The sequence below is a fragment of the Leptinotarsa decemlineata genome, unplaced genomic scaffold, assembly GCF_025532065.1.
Source record: "Leptinotarsa decemlineata unplaced genomic scaffold, Ldec_3_MD MMD2_tig00026299_RagTag_RagTag, whole genome shotgun sequence".
In the NCBI taxonomy this organism is placed as follows: Eukaryota; Metazoa; Arthropoda; class Insecta; order Coleoptera; family Chrysomelidae; genus Leptinotarsa; species Leptinotarsa decemlineata.
In genome coordinates this window covers 10,690,025-10,708,665 of record NW_027412676.1, presented here as the reverse complement: position 1 = coordinate 10,708,665, position 18,641 = coordinate 10,690,025, and the positions used below count along the sequence as shown (strand labels likewise).

Here is an 18,641-nt window from a genome sequence, read left to right as displayed (position 1 = left end):
GGGTGGCGGGTAATGAGGGGTTATGGAGAGTTTGTTTACATTTGAAGTAAGTTGGACCATAAAACAGTGGCGTTTAGTTTAGTTGATAATCGGAGGGATATTATATATTTATAAAATAATTCATTTCAGGTGAAAATGTATTCTGTTTAAATAGTTCCTACAGGAAATCTGATTTTTAATAATGATTATGGAAATGAGGCCAGTTTTTCTATCACCTTCTAGATTTTTATTCATGTATGGCTTTATAATAAAGCGCGTGGTTTACTGGGTTAAAATTAAATTATTTCAAATGAACTAATTCATAACAATGAATGATGTTAATTTTAAAAGTAATGAACTCTGCTTCATATAATCAGATGAAGAAATTTGTGATTTATTCTCAGATTTATTGAACAAGCGGTACGGTTTCTGAGGTCCGATATAAAGAATTTTTGATTAGAAATCATGAATATTTATAATTACGATTGAAGTTTGATATTATTATGTGATTTCATTCAAAATTGGTATCTAGGGGTCTTTGAGGACCGACATTATGTTTTTTTTTTAATAATTCATGGTGACCAATTCTATAATTACAAAAAATCATTAATATAAATGAAAAAAAAACTGTATTTGAAAATGAAAAATATGTTTTTCATATGTGTGCCATTAGTCATATTCATTTTTTGATCAACAGATCAAAAAGCTTTCTGCTCAATATTCAGTTGGCATACTAAATAGTTATTCTTGTGCAACCGGTGTTAAATCTGTTATTGCTCACTTAACAACTAACATACGTCACACAAAGATTATGATTTCCGTTTTGGTTTTATTTTCTTTGCACGAGGCTCTCACGTTGTATACAGACAATATTCAATGAGAAATGACCGTTGTCATTTTTTTAACCTTTTTTTGGTTGGGATATATCAAATAATGAAATAATATAAAAGTAGTTTCAAAAACTGCATTTATAAGAATAAGATCAAAAAAATGATCATTAAAAACATTAAAAATATCCCCTTTCATAATGGCGGTCCACAGAGACCCCTAAATACCAATTTTAAATGAAATCATGATTTCTAATCGAAAATTCTTCATTTCGGACCTCACGAACCGTACCGCTTGTTTATCAAATCTGAGAATAAATCACAAATTTCTTCATCTGATTTACAGAATACATTTTCACCTTAAATGATTTATTTTATAAATATATAATATCCCTTCGATTATCAACTAAACCAACCGCCACTGTTTTATAGTCCAACTAACTTGCCGTAAACAAACAAAGTTTGCTGCCTTCAAGGTAAGGATGGAAAAGGCCTCTCTATAGTCTCTATTGTCTTTTGTTACTCTGAGGCTCGATCAAAACTCAAAACTCAGAACTAATAATTATATCCAGATATATATTATGAGTTCTGTGAATCCAAATACATCGAGCAAAGTTATGGAGTAACTTTAGTCGGGAAAGACCGTATAAAAAAATGGCATTTTACTTGAAACGCATTGGAGATTAAGTGCAGGTTAGCACCGACAACGTATTGTGATCGCATGTTCTAAAATTTCGTTAACTTCGCTTGTTTTAACATTAATTCATACTCTTTCATAATTATGAAAATATTTAAATTTTCATTGTAAGCATCTGAGCGTTGGCAGTTGTTTTTTCTTGCACATGCTACTTGTGGATAATTCATTGATAAATACTTCCTTGGAAATTCTCCTCTTTTGTTTTTTTTTTATTTGCTTGACAATTAAATGAAACAAATTCTAGGCTAATAGGCTGTGGTTGAATGGAACCTAAAGTACCAAACGTTTTGTCTGCTACTGCGTATAAACTTCATATGTATATTGAGGATACCTGTTTGAATTGTAACCGTCCTATAAAATAACTCTCATAAAATTAAAGTATTTTAAAATAAACCATGAAACTATAATTTCAAATCTGGGTAATTTTTCAAGAAAACTGTCATCTGTCATTAATATGACATTTGATCTTCCGCTAACTTCACATTAGTTCAATAAGTTCGTGTACTGTTGTGTTGTGTAGAGAGCGTCCCTGGTTATCATGAAAAATATTAATTATTTGATGAAATAGTCCGTTATATTGGAAATAAGGCAAAGTTATAGATGTAATGAATTGGTTTTTGGTAGTGCGCTTTCATTTCAAAGGATATTTTTCACGAATATAAACTAGTGACTGATCTACCCCAATAAAGTATCTTCTTGCCGTATTCAGGTATTACCCCTTTTCATTTTCCTTTATAACTTTTTTTTTTGTTTCAAGAAGGTACTTTTGTTTTGATACCGGTGTTCAGTGTGTGTATGCTCCAAATACTTTTAAAGTTATTGTACAACTGTTACTAAAAAAGTATGGTGGTTATGACTGCTAATTTTTCAAAAAAGGAATCTGTATTCAAGTTGGGTATAGAACTTATAATTTTTTCATTCTGATAGAACTATACTTATATAGTATGATTATTTTTTATGTTGATTTTCTTACAAAAAAAAACTGAAAAGGTATATGCCATGCATTTATAGTATTCAGTTTTGGAAATCTGCTAATGGCTTCATCTATATTTACTGTATATAGTAATAATTACATTATCTATTTACCATGCTGGATTGAATGTATTCATAATATGATATAAGAACACAAATAAACAGAAGTTTCAAAGGAAAGTTTATTAATGATTGTCTTTCTAGAAAAATCTCTTTTTTGATTCACATATGAAAAAGTTGTGACAAACTATATTTGAAATAATCAGTAGGTGATTCAATTTTTATTTCATGTAGTATGATCAACATTACAGAAAAATGTCCCATAATTGAAATACATATTCCTGACCTGTTAAACTCTCCTTGGCCTGACATGATCTTCCTTGAATTTGCTTGCTTCACACTGAATAGGGCCAATAAGCCTGAAACTGGTGTCTGTAGTTTGCATACAGTGCTTTGTAAATAAATTCTACAAACTGATATATTTACGGTCACATTGAATTCCATTGCCCTTCTCACGATTATTGACAGTTGTTTGTTTGTGTTTTTCTTGATGTTTTGCAAAGTGGTTAGCACCTTCAGGAGTATCAAAAAGTTCTTTGTTTGGTGTCTATAAATTGATTCATGATCTGCGATGTAACCAACCGTAAAGGATGGGCACCACTTGGTTGTGAGAAACTCAAATGTGGAGTCACCAACAAAATCAAACCACACATTTGTGGCTTCAGTCAGAAAACCTTGTATTTATTTACAAGGCTTTAACTACCATCTCCATGTAGGCGACTATAGCTACCTATGTGATAGTTTTTCAATATTTTGCTGACACCAGTTGTTAGCGTGGAGTACTCCTGAAACCTGACTGCAGTACACTACGGTTTTGATCAAAAATAAACTAATGTCTTCACAAAAATCGAAAAGAATGGTATTACAGATTAGCGATAATGTATTTTTTTAAGTAATCAATATAGTATGAAGAAATTTATAGTATTGTTGCGAACCGCCCCGGCTTTGCACGGGTGCAATACTGATACTAAATATACATATAAACGCGTGCGATCGCTGTAATATCTTCGAAAATATGCGTTTAAGTTATATGCTGTAAAAGGCCATATTGATCTAAATTAAATGCACAATGTATTTAAGGTAATCAATTGGATAAGGATTAATGATGTATTGCTTAAAATCGCTTCGTAAATAAGCCACTATTTCTTGAGATAAAAGAGAATAAAAAAATGTTATTGTGGGTTATTCCTAAGAGGTAGACATATGACATCGCTGACTTTTCTGTAAATGTTTTAAGGTGAACAATACGGTTGTACATTATTTTGATCTATCTCGTAGGGTTCAGTCAGAGTTTGCAATGTAAGTGCAAAAAAAGTTTTTATTTACAACATCAGCAACTTTGTTTTATACTATGTAGTAATAGACGTACTACTACACATAATTAAACGACCAAACAAAATGACAATTTTTTTCCACCAAAATGTAATCTGTCTCCCACTAAGAAGATTTTATTATACTAGAGAAAAAGTATCTAGCTTTCTACTCCTCCATCTTTATACAAAAATGTATTGAACTTCAGAAGAATGGAAAAAGTAATCAAGTTGAAAATGAATTATTTACAAAAATATGTAGATCATGCACAGACGTTTATTTCAGATACAAATTGAAATTGGAAGGAAAACCCCTTTCGAAACAACTACTTTGATATGAATATTTTCCTATAATACGAACATTAACTTACACTAGGGGGATATCAGGTATACTACACTTGAATGCTAATATATTTGGTTTGCTAGTATTCAATGATAGAAGATTCGAGTCAAACCAATTCTTCATTTTTTTCATGTCTTGGCACATTTTGTTATGCAATCTGTTTTTGTCCTTGTCATGCCAAACTAATGTGGTGTCGTCAGCAAATAAGGTAGCTTCCTGTAATCGATATGTTGGTTAAATCATTAATGTATAACAGAAACAGTATAGGACCTGAGGTACTCCACAATTTATATCTCCCACGTCCGAGTTAGATGACTTTCCTACAAACCATATCTTATGAGTTTCCGAAGCAATATGATGTGATTGACACAGTCAAAAACTTTGGATAAGTCACAAAGCACTGCTGCATTGGCTTTCCCTCTGTTGATTTCATTATACACCAATTGCAATACTGTTAATATAGCTTCACTTGTACTCTTGAAATTCTGAAAGCCATACTGATGTGTACTCAATATCTCATTACCGGTCAAAAATTCCATTATTCTTTTTTTTTTACCAGTTTTTCAATTATTTTTGGTAAGGTTGGGATGAGCGATATAGGCCTAAAGTTTGCTGGATTTTCATTGCTGCCTCCTTTATGTAGAGGAATGACGACCGAGGTTTTGAGAATTGAAGGAAATGTTCCTTGCTCGAAGGAGTTGTTAATCAGTTCAACAAGTATATTGAGCGCAGTCTCAGGAAGAAGAGAATTTTAATAGAAATATCAAAGCCAGATGATTTCTTATTTTTTATGTTTCCTATAACTTCTTTCAATTCATTTATACTGATATGGTGTAATGAAAAGGTACTGTCTACATAGCTATCACAGATATTCTAGGGGATTGTGAGTAGGTACAATGTTTTGACTAAGTTTTGTTGCGACGGAGCAGAAATAGCTGTTTGAAAGGTCCGGATTCAAGAATGTATCTGTTGTGTTTGTATACATATTTTTTCCTCTGAGTTCTTTGATTATTGACCAGCTTTCTTTAGCTTTGTTGTCAGCTTCCGTGATTCTGTTACTATAGTACAAATCTGAAGAAATGAACTTTAAACGTTCGAGCCAGTCTCGAATATACCTACACAGTAGGTTGAATGGACTGACGCCTATCAGAAAACAACTACTCCCCTGGGTTAATACCACGAAAGGCGTTGGATTTCATCCGACAGGCGTCAGTGCAGGAATATTCACAGAAAATTTCTTGCATATGCAATTGGCAATACAACTATAGTACAAGTTTTTTGCAGCCCTGATTGCCTTTCTATAGACTTTTCTATAGTATTTTTAAATACTATTCATTATGTATTGGGTTGTAACGTTACTGGGCATTTGTACATGCTTTGCTTGATCAAAAAACACTTTATTGTGAGATTCTCACTAAACAGTTTTACAAAAATGCAACATGTGTTTTGCCATACAATGGCTTCCTTGGGCGTGGCTTTACTAACAAAATTCTATGTATTCAATGCAAATATATCTAATTTACAATTTGAATTTCAAACACCTGGGTTTTACCTAGCCATTTAATATCTTATGTGTACCTGCATTTGTAATGAATTAAATGAACTGAGCTTATTTACCAGTTTCCACATTTGAAAAAAAATTTAGCAATGGGGAATTATTCATTTTCTATTTGGCCATTCAGTTAATTATCCGAATTTTTAAATCTACTCATTTCTAGGCATTCTAGAAGATTGAGTTTCAAACTTTTGTCTTCTGAATATAACACATCGTATTCATTATTGAACTCATGTCCTTCTGCTAAAAAGTGGTTTGCAAATGTGGAATTTGTCTTTCTATTTAAGAAACTACTTCTATCTTCTTTAATTATTTAGGAAAAAGTTCTTCCTGTTTGGCCAATATACAGTTTTGGGCAAGAGCCACTAGTCAACTTATATACTCCTGATATATCCAACACCAAAGTTTTGTCTTTATTATTTTTAGTAAATTTACTTAGACTATCAGTCGTTTTGTAAACTACATATGCACTTTTTTTCATATAGCTATAGCTGACGTTATCGTATCTTGATTTTGGGTAGACTTTTTCTTAATAAGTACATCACCTTAATCAAAAAGATTTATGATTTGGGGAGACTTAATTCCTATTATGATTGATTGAGCTCATATTAGGGGTTTCGGGATTAACAAAAGTGAACATTTAAATACTATTTGGAAATTATGTAGTCTTGTCATGTTGTCATTTTGGATGTAAATGAACTCGGATACTCTGAAAATTCAGTGTCGGCTGCCACTCAAATTCTTCCCCTAAACCTCACAGACACACCTCCAAAACTTGTATTATCTACTTACAATCTACTCACATTCTTTACTATTTATTCTCTATACTTTTTGTGTGTATTGTTAAGTTGTTCCATGTCAATGAAAGTATCCTTATTATATTACGATTACTTTTACTCAAAATTTGAGAAAATTTTTGAGGTAATAAAGGTTTTATTGATCCCTAATGTATAGTTTAAAGAATTGAGATGTTGATAATACTATTGGGTTATATGTAGCTAGAATTAGGTTTAGAACACATTTCATCTCTCATTTCCAAAAATTTTTTTCTGTTGATGCTTTAAGTTATTTCATGCAAATTCATTTTATTTATTCCAGGTAACTTAAAATGTCTGACATCGTATATCCTCCGGGATGTCGTCCAATTAGCGACGATCTGAATACTGACGAGCTGATTCGTCGCCTGAAAACTCTCGCTCATACATTACAGGCCATGGGACAGGATGATGGCGCTTACAGGCAATACATCCCATTATCACTACACCTTGTTGAAGAGCAGTTTTTATCACACACATCTCGAGACGTGCAGCTGTTGATAGCATGCTGCATAGCTGACGTTTTGAGGGTCTATGCTCCAGAAGCCCCCTATAAAGATCCTAAACAAGTCAAAACTATATTCCTTTTTTTAATAACCCAGCTGTCTGGACTGAAAGATCCCAAAGATGCTGCCTTCAAAAGATATTTTTACTTACTGGAGAATCTAGCTTATGTCAAATCTTTCAATATGTGTTTCGAACTGCAGGATTGCCAAGAAATATTTTGCGCCCTTTTCCACCTCATGTTCAAAATCGTCAATGATGAACATTCTGGAAGAGTTAAGAGTTTCATGCTGGACGTGCTGTGTCCTTTGATTTCAGAGAGCGACATGGTTAGTAATGATTTGCTCGATATTATATTAATAAATATTGTCGAGCCCAACAAAACACAACACAAAAATTCGTATTACTTAGCTAAGGAACTGATTGTTAAGACGTCAGAGACTTTGGAGCCTTACATTCAGGCATTTTTCAATCAAGTTTTGATCTTAGGAAAAGAAGATAAAAATTTACAAATTTGTGGTAAAGTATACGATTTAATCTACGAGCTGAATCACATAAGGCCGCAGGTTCTGATAGCCGTCCTACCCCAATTAGAATGCAAGCTTAAAAGCCCTCTTGAAAGTGATCGATTAGCTGCAGTAGCGCTCCTAGCTAAAATGTTTAGCGAAAAAGACTCTGAGCTTGCCAGGCGGCACATCGTTCTATGGAGGGCATTTTTGGGTAGATTTAATGATATCTCCATAGCCATCAGGACTAAGTGCGTTCAGTACTCTATGCACTTTCTTTTGAATCATCCAGACTTGAGAAAAGACATAACGGATACTCTCAAAATGAGGCAGCATGATTCTGAAGAAAACGTTCGCTACCAGGTAGTTATGGCAATCGTGACTACAGCTAAGAATGACTTTCAGGTAGTTTCTGATTCCGAAGATCTGCTGGAGTTTGTCAAAGAGAGAACATTAGATAAGAAATTCAAGATAAGAAAAGAAGCCATGTCAGGCCTGGCGTTGATTTACAAGAAACATCTAAGTGACCCAGATGTTCCGAATGCTACAAAGAAAGCAGTCACTTGGATCAAGGACAAAATTCTTCACGGTTACTACATGGCTGGTATGGAAGATAGACTATTAGTGGAAAGATTGCTGAACACTTGCCTTGTTCCATATCAGCTTCCTGCTGCTGAGAGGATGAAGAAACTTTATCATCTCCTTGGTACAGTAGATGAACATGCAACGAAAGCTTTTATGGAACTCCAGAAGAATCAACTTTGTGTTAGAAAGTTGGTATTGGAATTTTTAGAGGTACACAGAAGAGTTTCGAATAATCCAGAATTATTGAAGGAACTGTCACTTAAGGTTCAGGCTTTATCCAGGTGTTTACCAGAGCCTGTCAAGGCGCACGAGTATCTCTCGAAATTTAGTAACCACCTCAGGCGTGATCAAGCTTTATTGGAGCAATTTGAAAATGTTACCAGACCTTCAGTGAGCTGCAAAGAATGTTCTGAAGCTACAGCTGCTGTCTTGAGAAAACTTGGATTACCTGTAATGACCAATTTGTACTACAACACTGTCAAAATGTTACTAGAGCGTATAAGCTCGGTTATGATTGACCATGAAGCCATAAAACTCTTAGTTGGTTATGTGGAAGACTGTCTGAGAGGTGGAAATACAATTGAGGAGGTCGGATTACACCCCGCTACCGCTGGAGATAGGGGCCTCAAATTATTGGTTATGTTGAGTGTGGTGTTTCCATCTCACTTTCAGTATACTGATGTTTTACAACAACTGATGGGCCTGCTTAGATTAGATGATGAAAATGTGGCTCCATTGGTACTGTCTATTTTCACCTTCTTGGGTAAATATAGATGTTTATGTAAGTACCTCTTTGATTTCTTCATTCGTACTAAATATTTTTCAACAAAATTCCGGAATCCATAAGGTGTATCCTACATGATATAAAATTCACAAAATTCAAATCGTCCAAGGAAATTTTTGGTCTAAATTTGTAAAAATGGTTTCTTTAAGTGTCTCATAGGGTGCCTTTACCATTCACCATCAAGTTCTGATTCTATTTTTATATATGGCTTGGATTTTTGATAGTGTTTCTAACCAACATTGTATTCTAGCAGACGATTTAAATTTTCTTGGAAATTGCTTTTTTTATTAGCGATTCAAAATGTTATAATTCTTCTGTAAAAGTATCTCCTAAATATTCCTTATGGCTGTAGTAACATTTGTTCGGTAATGAATTATTAATTTTCTTAGTGAACATAGTTTCAGAATTCAAACTCTTTATAGAAAGTGGCAGTCTTTTATAAAAATTGATAGCATATTACAATGGAGATTTTTTGAAATGGTCACTCCTACACGAAGGGACCCTTAGAACCGTAGCATGGCGAGTATCCCGACCGTGAATGCTCATAAAAATACTCTCAAAACAACTATTTTTATATGAACATTGAATTATACAAAACAGACTCCAAACACTTTTGATGGAATTGAATCGTATATCATTCACGGGATTGCCACACAATATCGTTTATGAAAGAGGAAAAATTTCACTTACATGAAACACTATCATCTTCTTTTCCTACTAAAAGAGTCAAACAAATAATAAAAGAACTGCTTGCTAAAAAAGTGTATTATTGGAGACATTTTCATTAGATGCCTGTGTTTCAGTAAGAAGTGGTTTATATCAAAAATATTTTATAAATTATTTTTGAATATTTAACTTTGAAAAAAGGTTTTTAATTATATGTATGTTTAATGTACATGTTCAGTACTAAATGTTTAGAGAAAATCTCACAGTAGTATAATAAATATGATAAATAAACTTTATTGTCAGAATAATTAATATTCTTTCTTATTAGTCAGTGGCAGACTGGCAGTAAATAAATCTAAAGAAATGAACTTTGAACGTTCACAGACCACTGACTAATAAGAAACTTTATCTGCCTTATTCAGAGTAATCGGGCAAATTTCGGATATGCAGTCAGTTAGTACCTCGTCCACTAGATGGAGTGACATTTTGTTGTTCGCTCCAACTTAGGAAGAGGAATGAAATACTCTGAAAGAATTCCGATTTTCAATTATGGAATATCATTGACTTTAGGACGATGATGACCACTATCTTGCACTGACGAGTGGCTAATGAGCCCGAAACCGGTCTGCAAGTGTGCCCGTTCCAAAATTGAAGATCGACTCTTTCGATACTATACTATACGGTACTATAGTACTATAGTTGTATTGCCAAATGCATATGCAGGAAATTTTCTGTGAAGATTCCTGCACTGACGTCTGTCGGATATAATCCAACGCCCTTCGTGGTATTAGCCAGGGGAGTAGTTGTTTTCTGATAGGCGTCAGCCCATTCAACCTACTGTGTAGATATATCCGAACGTTTAAAGTTCATTTCTTTAGATTTAATCATTCTTCTTGACAAAGTGTGTGTGAATAAGATAAAAATGTATACAAACATATACTAAAGTCTATAGTGAGTTTCAAAAAGTTTGTACTATATGGAAAACTTTTTTATTATCTATTTGACAGAAAATTTTATTGTTGATAAAAATTAGTGCATTGATGGAAACTTGGATTTGAGTTGTCAAAATTCTAAATTTCCGAATTGTGTACAGGGGAGAACAAAAAGTAAAAATTTTGATCAAGAGTAAGCTACTCTTATTTTTGACATTAGTAAAAAAGTTTATTGAGAAAAGTTGTTTAAATTTGAAAACAATATTCAGATTTGAAATCACAGCCACCTACATAACAAAACAAAAAAAAAATCTATTTTTATGGTTCTAACCTCATAAAGAGTTAGGTTAGGTTAGGTTAAAAGTTAGTGGGTCTATTCGCCCCTCCATCGCAACCCGCAAGAGTTTATTTTGGCTCACACCTAGTCACACTCGACCAAATAAACCCAGCTTCTTAATGAAGCCAATTAGTTTGTGTGGTGAGTGGTCTTTCAGGTCAGATAGTAAGAGTACGGCTTTGCCAAACTCTGAAAAACCTGATTTGGTCCCCAGCGGGGCAGACACAAAGTATGTGCTCTGCTGTTTCATCATTTTCCAAACAGGCGACGCGACGCACACTGTTTTCCGACAGTCCGAGTCTCTGCATATGATTATTCAAATGACAGTGACCTGTGAAAAGGCCTGTTAGACATCATAGTTCATCACTACTATAGTCCAACAACTGTTTGGTATCAAGCTTCGAAGGTTGAATACTCATTAAGAGTACTAGTATCTCATAGACACCTTAGGCGCCTCCCTCATATTACTATAATAATATTTCAATGCAAAATTCAGTCCAATTTATTATTCGAACTAGTATATCGATGTTTTTGAAAATGGTTTAAATTTTTACTAGTTTTTTTTTGCAAAATTGATATTTCACTCCGTATGTATGTCCAGAATAACTATCAGTATGATACAATGACAAGAAATATTTGGCTAAATTAATTAATTCTAAACATTGAGTAATACAAATCTGTAAGTTTACGATCACTTTAATCATAGTGTTACCCCAAAGGGTAGTCCTAATTTACATATGTATTAAACATAAATAAAAACCAAATCACAAAACCGTTCAGAAACCTGAATAATAAATCACTAAATCCTTAAATTTCCACATGTCTTTCTTCCATCGCTAAACATTTTATTGTTCGTGCACAAAATGCTTTATTGGCATTATCTAAGATTAAAGTGAGCGTAAACTTAAAGATTTGTATCACTTAATTGTTTAGCTTTTTCACTAGTTCGGACTTCCATTGTCTATTATATAAAATGATTTGTAATCCCTGAAACAAGTAAAAAAGAATAATTAAAAAGAATAGTTGAAAATAACAATTATATTAAGCAACAATAAACCTGAAATGAAATGATAGTGAAATAACCTACAAGTAAAAATATAATAATTGAATAAATAAAAATTAAAGGAATGCAAAAAGAAAATAATAAAAAATAAAAAAGTGTAGAGATTCCAAGTCACGTTAGTTCACGACGTTTCGATTGTTGGTATCTACAATCGTCTTCGGGTGATGACTGGTGATGACCCAGTCATCACCCGAAGACGATTGTAGATACCAACAATCGAAACGTCGTGAACTAACGTGACTTGGAATCTCTACACTTTTTTATTTTTTATTATTTTCTTTTTGCATTCCTTTAATTTTTATTTATTCAATTATTATATTTTTACTTGTAGGTTATTTCACTATCATTTCATTTCAGGTTTATTGTTGCTTAATATAATTGTTATTTTCAACTATTCTTTTTAATTATTCTTTTTTACTTGTTTCAGGGATTACAAATCATTTTATATAATAGACAATGGAAGTCCGAACTAGTGAAATTCATCACGAAACATTGTCAATCACCTTCAAACTAATTGTTTAGCATTAATTAATTTAGTAAATTATTTTTTGTCATTATGGACATACATACAGAGTGAAATCAATTTTACACCAAAAAAACTTGTAAAAATTTAAATCATTTTCAACAAACATTGTTATACTAGTTCGAATAATAAATTGGACTGAATTTCGCATTGAAATATTGTTATAGTATTATGATGGAGGCGTCTAAGGTGTATATGAGATACTAGTACTTTTATGAGGCTAGAACCATAAAAAAACTGATTTATTTTGTTTTGTTATGTAGGTGGGCTGTGATTTCAAATCAAACAACTTTTCTGAATAAACTTTTTTAATAATGGCCAAAATAAGGGTAGTTTACTCTTGATCAAAATTTCTATTTTTCGTTCTCCCCTATACATTGTTGGGAAATTTAGAATTTTGACAACTCCAATCCAAGTTTCCCCAATGCACCAGTTTTTATCAGAAATAAAATTTTCTGACAAATGGATAATAAAAAAGTTTCCCATATGGTGCAAACTTTTTGAAACTCATATAATTTAAAACCTATAAACATATTTATACGTACATATACACACACACACACACACACACACATATATATATATATATATATATATATATATATATATATATATAGGCTATTCACGTTAAGAAGAGAATGACGTCATTTTTGGTAATTTTGTGTATCCAACATAACAACGTTAAAATTCCCACTGAAATGCGTTCAACAGCAATGAAACTAGTAACATTTCATTTTGTAAGTTGCTCAACTGATAGTAAAATTTCAGACGTTGCCGAATCGAAAACTGTCAGTCTTTCTTTCCTTTTCAGAACTAATCATTTCTTTTGATATGACCTGAGTATATTCAATATGCCTAAAACATTGTCGAAATAGTCCCAACAAATACTAAAAGTAAGTAAGGATAATAGCAATAAAACATATCAATAGTACAAAAAAATTTTAAAGTTCGAAATAGTAGACATGTTGGCAATGCCGTAACTTGTCATCTTGTGACGTCATTCTCTTCTTAATGGGAACAACCTATACATATGAAAATTTGCTAATGTCTACTGCAATAACAAAAATGTCCACATATGTAAAAAATAAAATGGTTATTGCAGATGATAATGGAACTTATAATTAACTATGATACAACTTAAGGTACGATGTATTTCACAGTAAGTGTTAGTGGAAGTTATGAGAGACCGATAGATACATAATATGTGAATATTAATTTTTGTTGAATACACTATAGAAAATTCAAATAATTTCTCTTATTGCAAATTATTGCATTATTTATAAAGACTGTTTCATCATATTCTAGCCAATGTTCACTCAACAATAAAATATTAGAAAAATTAGAGTCTGCTGAATACACAGGGTGTAACTAAATAAGTGTAAAACATTTAAGGAGGTGATTCCTCATTAAAAAAAGATAGGATCTTTCATATAAAGAAATTTCATTGGAGCATCCCTTGTTAAGATACAGCCTCTTGAAGGGGGTACATAAAATTTGTATAACAATTTTTTTCACAAGCACTAAAAAAGTTGTTGTGTTGTGTATTTTGTTATTAATAAATTAGTTTTGTTTGTTACCCTTTAATCGTTTAATGCAGGTACTAACTACAAAATAACAATAAATCCAGTTCACATTTATGACGATGTATCTCTGTAGTTGTTCGTAAAATAATTTTTTGCTGCGAACTGGTTTATTTTGGACAAAAAACACAAGAGACATTTTTTGTTTAGAATGAAACAGGCTATCGGAAATAAATTTTTAAATAGTAAACAAATAATAAGACAAAAAGTTACATTGGAAATAAATTTTAGGGGTTGCGTTTTCTACCCCTTACAACCATGGGGTAAACCAAATAAATTGCTGGCTAAGTGTCTTTTTGGTAGTACAAAACGTCAGGTTAATTTCAATATTGTAACTTTTTCAGTGCTTGTGAAAAAAATTGTTATACAAATTTTATGTACCCCTTTAATGGGCAACTAGAAATGCTCCAATGAAGTTTCTTTATATGAAAGATCCTATTTTTTTTTTCGATGAGGAATCACCTCCTTAAATTTTTTACACTTATTCAGTTACACCCTGTATATACAGTATCAGCCAATTCCATTATATATTTATTATAGCGTATTATACTATTATAATTTCAACAAAAAATTATAATCTCATTTTCAGATGAACAGTTTCCTGAACTAATGGAAGAATTGGCACCGATTTGCAAAAACTTTTCTCAGACTGGAACCCCGAAGCAGGCTAAGGGTGCCATCCACTGTATATTCAAGAACATGCCTGACCTCCACGAAACTTTATTTCCAAGTATACTGGATACAATTAAAGATAATCTTACACCTTCATCTGCCCATTACAGGACTGCCATTGTGACTTTGGGACATATCGCTTTCAATATTCCCGATAGGTACAAGGTTCAAATTAAAAACATTGTTTCAAGAAAGGTAAGTTCTTGAAAAATATTCTTCTGAGTATACTGAATATAGTACAAGGTATAATTATCAAGAAATACTTTGAATGTTACTTCCTAATTGAAAGACATTGTTCACTTTAAACAATTTGTCCAACTTTTTATGTAGTTCCGTACCATGACTAGCTCTGTAGTTTATTTTTCCTTACAGATTGTCAAAGAACTGTTGGTGAAGGAAGGTCGTGAAACAGAAATTGACACAACTGATTCAGATCCTTGGTGTCCCGAAGATCAACTTCCTGAAGAGACTAGATGTAAGGTGGAAGGCCTGAAAGCTATGGCCAGGTGGCTTCTGGGACTAAAACAAGATACTGCTTCGGCTCAAAAAACATTCAGGATGTTGAATGCTTTCATTTTACACAAAGGCGATTTACTGCAGTCTGGCCGGCTTTCTAAATCAGAGATGTCTTGGTTGAGGTTAGCAGCTGGATGTGCAATGTTGAAAGTGTGCGAACAGAAGGGTGTTGGTGATCAGTATACGGCAGAACAGTTTTATAACCTGTCTCAGTTGATGGTGGATGAAGTGAAGCAAGTCCGGGAAATTTTTGCTGCCAAACTACACAAAGGTATATGACCATATAGTGCATTGAGCAAATCAAATTTACTCATCATCAAATTCAATATAAATGTATAAAAGGACTATCATCAGTTTATAAATGAAAGAAAAATTGAACTTTAGATAGATAGACATATACTTTATTGTCCAAGAAAATGCAATCTTATTGACAAAGCTTGTTAAAAAATCTGGTATATATAGCACTTCAAAAAATAAAAGAAAAGAAACAATTCAAAAACACAAATACCCAGAAACACAATTTGAGTATAACTAAGGTCACATATCTAATATATAAAATATAACAATAGAAAATAAAATTTAACAAAGTTTGTAGACAAAATAGTTTGTATAGTCCCCTTCAAAAAATGTAAATAACAAATATACACAATTTGAACATAAGTTCACATATCGTGGCAATAAAATAAGATATATGCCAGTATAAAATATAATTTAAAGTATAGATGTCAATATAAACAACAAAAAAACACCTATATTAAATCACAGCAAAGTTCCATTGTAATATTCATCCAGATTGTAGTACGCTTTAGTTGCAAGGGCATCTTTTAACAAGATTTCTGAACTTATAACTTTTTTCTTCCTAATTTCGTAAGGTATGTGATTATACAGCTTTTTACTTTAATAAATTAAAGAATACTTTGTCTGGCTTGTTTTTGGAACAGGAAGATGAATTTTATTTTCAGTTACTTGCCGGGTATTGTAATTTGTATGTTCCGAGTTCCAACCATATTATGTTTTTTGTAAATCAGGCAAATAGTTTCCAGTATGAAAATACAAGTAACAGTGACAATTTTTTGTCTCAAAAATAATGGTCTACATGACTCATGCACTCCCACCTTGCATAAGTATCTAACCGCTCGCTTTTGCAAAACAAACACTGAATGAAAAAGTTGTTGACTGCAAAATCCGCAAAAGGCAACACCATATCACAGGTGGGAATCAATCAGGAAGTGATATTCCATTTTTGTTGTGGATTAACTCAGTTTATTTGAAACTATTCGAAGTGCATAACATCCTGATGCCAATTTTTTATTCAAAGCTGAAAGAAGATTAAAAAAACTACAACAGTATTTATACAGGAAACATCTTGGTTTCATACTTTTAATTTAAAAAATCATTACAAAGCAAAACAAATATTTCAATTCAAGTATTTATGAAGAGCATTCCGAAGAAATTTAAACATGATAATTTGTGATAACATGTGACATCACACTTCTATGCGGATGACATGCAGCTGTACCTCGCTTTTGATGAAAAAGGTATTGATCTATTCCAACAGAGAGATTCTGAATAAAGCTTCCAAAATGACCCTATGCGAGTCACTCATCTTATCACAGCTAAATTACTGTGATGTTTATGGGCCGGCTATCAAAAATTGCGATAGAACTCGCCTACAAAGACTCCAAAACTCTTGCACCCGACTGATATGTGGTATTAAAAAACGGACTCTAACCTCAAGTTATATTACTGGACTGGGCTGGTTGCCTATGAACAAACGACATATTCTGCATTGCTGTGTATTATATTACAAAATTCTACTCACAAAAAACCTTCATATCTTTACTCAAAAATTCAGAGGAGTTCTGAAGCGCACAATGTAAATGTCCGGTTTCGACAGAACACTTTGCTATATACAGGGTCCTGCAACAGTGGCGCGGTGTTCCATATCTCTATATAGGAAGCAGATAGGAATCTAATTTTCTATAATATTACCTTATTGCTCGAGCTCGACAAAATAAAAATATTGGCGGTCACACAGGGTGTTCGATTTTTTCTGGGCGGATCCCAACTGTGTCTTTTTAAATGGCAACCTATATTTTTTATCGCTTTTTCGGTTTCTTCATAGAAAATAAAATAAACTTCATGTATATCTGCACTTCGAAAATATTGATGGTTTTCGAGATATCTAGCATGACGGGTTTTTTTTTCCAATATTCGTCACTCAGAATATTTGAAATTATAAAGTGGTGCCAAGTCCAGTTGAAATTTTTTTTGGTCGAATATTCTACATTGGTAACTCTCTCAAACGATATATCTGAAATCGACCTGTGATATACAGGGTATGAAAAACCGCTTGCCAAATATTGTAAATGAAAATTTGCAAAATCTTCCTTATATTAAATGGAACACCCTGTGTATTATTAATCCATAAGAAGCGCCAACGAAATCTCTACAAATTTCATTAAGTATTCCCTATGGCTGAGTTCAATAGTTTTTCTTAAATGAGCATTTCTTTCGAAAAATGGTCATTTTTTCAAAGCGAAATCCATTTGACGACTGATAAGAATATACAAAAAATACCCTTTCCTTAAAATATCGCCCATTCCTAAAATTACCTGTTGCTAGATAAACAAGTTGCGAATTACACCACAAAATGGACGTTCTTGAATAGTTACAATAATTTCAAAAATCTCGGAATTTGTGCCATATTCTTTCGGTCTAAAACAACCTTTCAGCGAATGAAATATTTATTGGAAATCAAGTAGTCTGGCAAATGACAGAACAAAATATTTGGCTGCAAATGAATATTGAAATTTTTAGTCAATCGTGAAGTTGAACTGTCGGTATAATTTCATCAGAATGTTGTTATCAAAAAGTGATTTGATTGATATGATTTTCATATTAGGTGAATCAGACAGGAATTGTTTATTGGCAAGTAGAATTTATTCTCAACGGTATCCAGATAGAAGGCATCCAGATGAAAGATCTTTCCGAAAGGTCTTGGGACGATTCGTTGAAACTGGATCTATTAATTATTCCAAACATGAGCGCATCAAGCCAGCTACTAATGAAGATAATGAATTGCAAGTTCTTCTTGCTGTTGAAGAAGATCCTAGTAGGAGTCAACGACAAATTGGGGAAATAGTGGATATAAGTGAGAGATCAGTGCAACGAGTATTGAAGAAACATCGCTTGCATCCATACCACGTTCAGTTACATCAAGAACTACTGTATGCTGATTTCGAGAAAAGAGTGAGATTTTGCAATTGGGCCATGAACAAAATTCGTCGAAACGAATATTTTTTCAATAATATTTTATGGTCGGATGAATCGACATTCCATAAAAATGGATTTGTAAATTGACATAATTACCATTATTATGCGACAGAAAATCCTCACTTATTGAGACAGGTGG

General features: G+C 32.7%; 1 protein-coding gene across 1 annotated transcript in view; it reads left to right on the top strand.

Annotated features, from left to right (window-relative positions):
* The first annotated feature begins 1,989 nt into the window (after positions 1-1,989).
* Positions 1,990-18,641, top strand: part of pds5 (cohesin associated factor B pds5) — a 36,710-nt gene continuing 20,058 nt past the window's right edge. The window contains exons 1-4 of the mRNA XM_074180584.1: positions 1,990-2,212; positions 6,842-8,934; positions 14,628-14,905; positions 15,083-15,497. Coding sequence (XP_074036685.1) covers positions 6,852-8,934; positions 14,628-14,905; positions 15,083-15,497 — 2,776 coding nt within the window. The 5' untranslated portion in view covers positions 1,990-2,212; positions 6,842-6,851. The remainder of the gene's footprint in view (positions 2,213-6,841; positions 8,935-14,627; positions 14,906-15,082; positions 15,498-18,641) is intronic.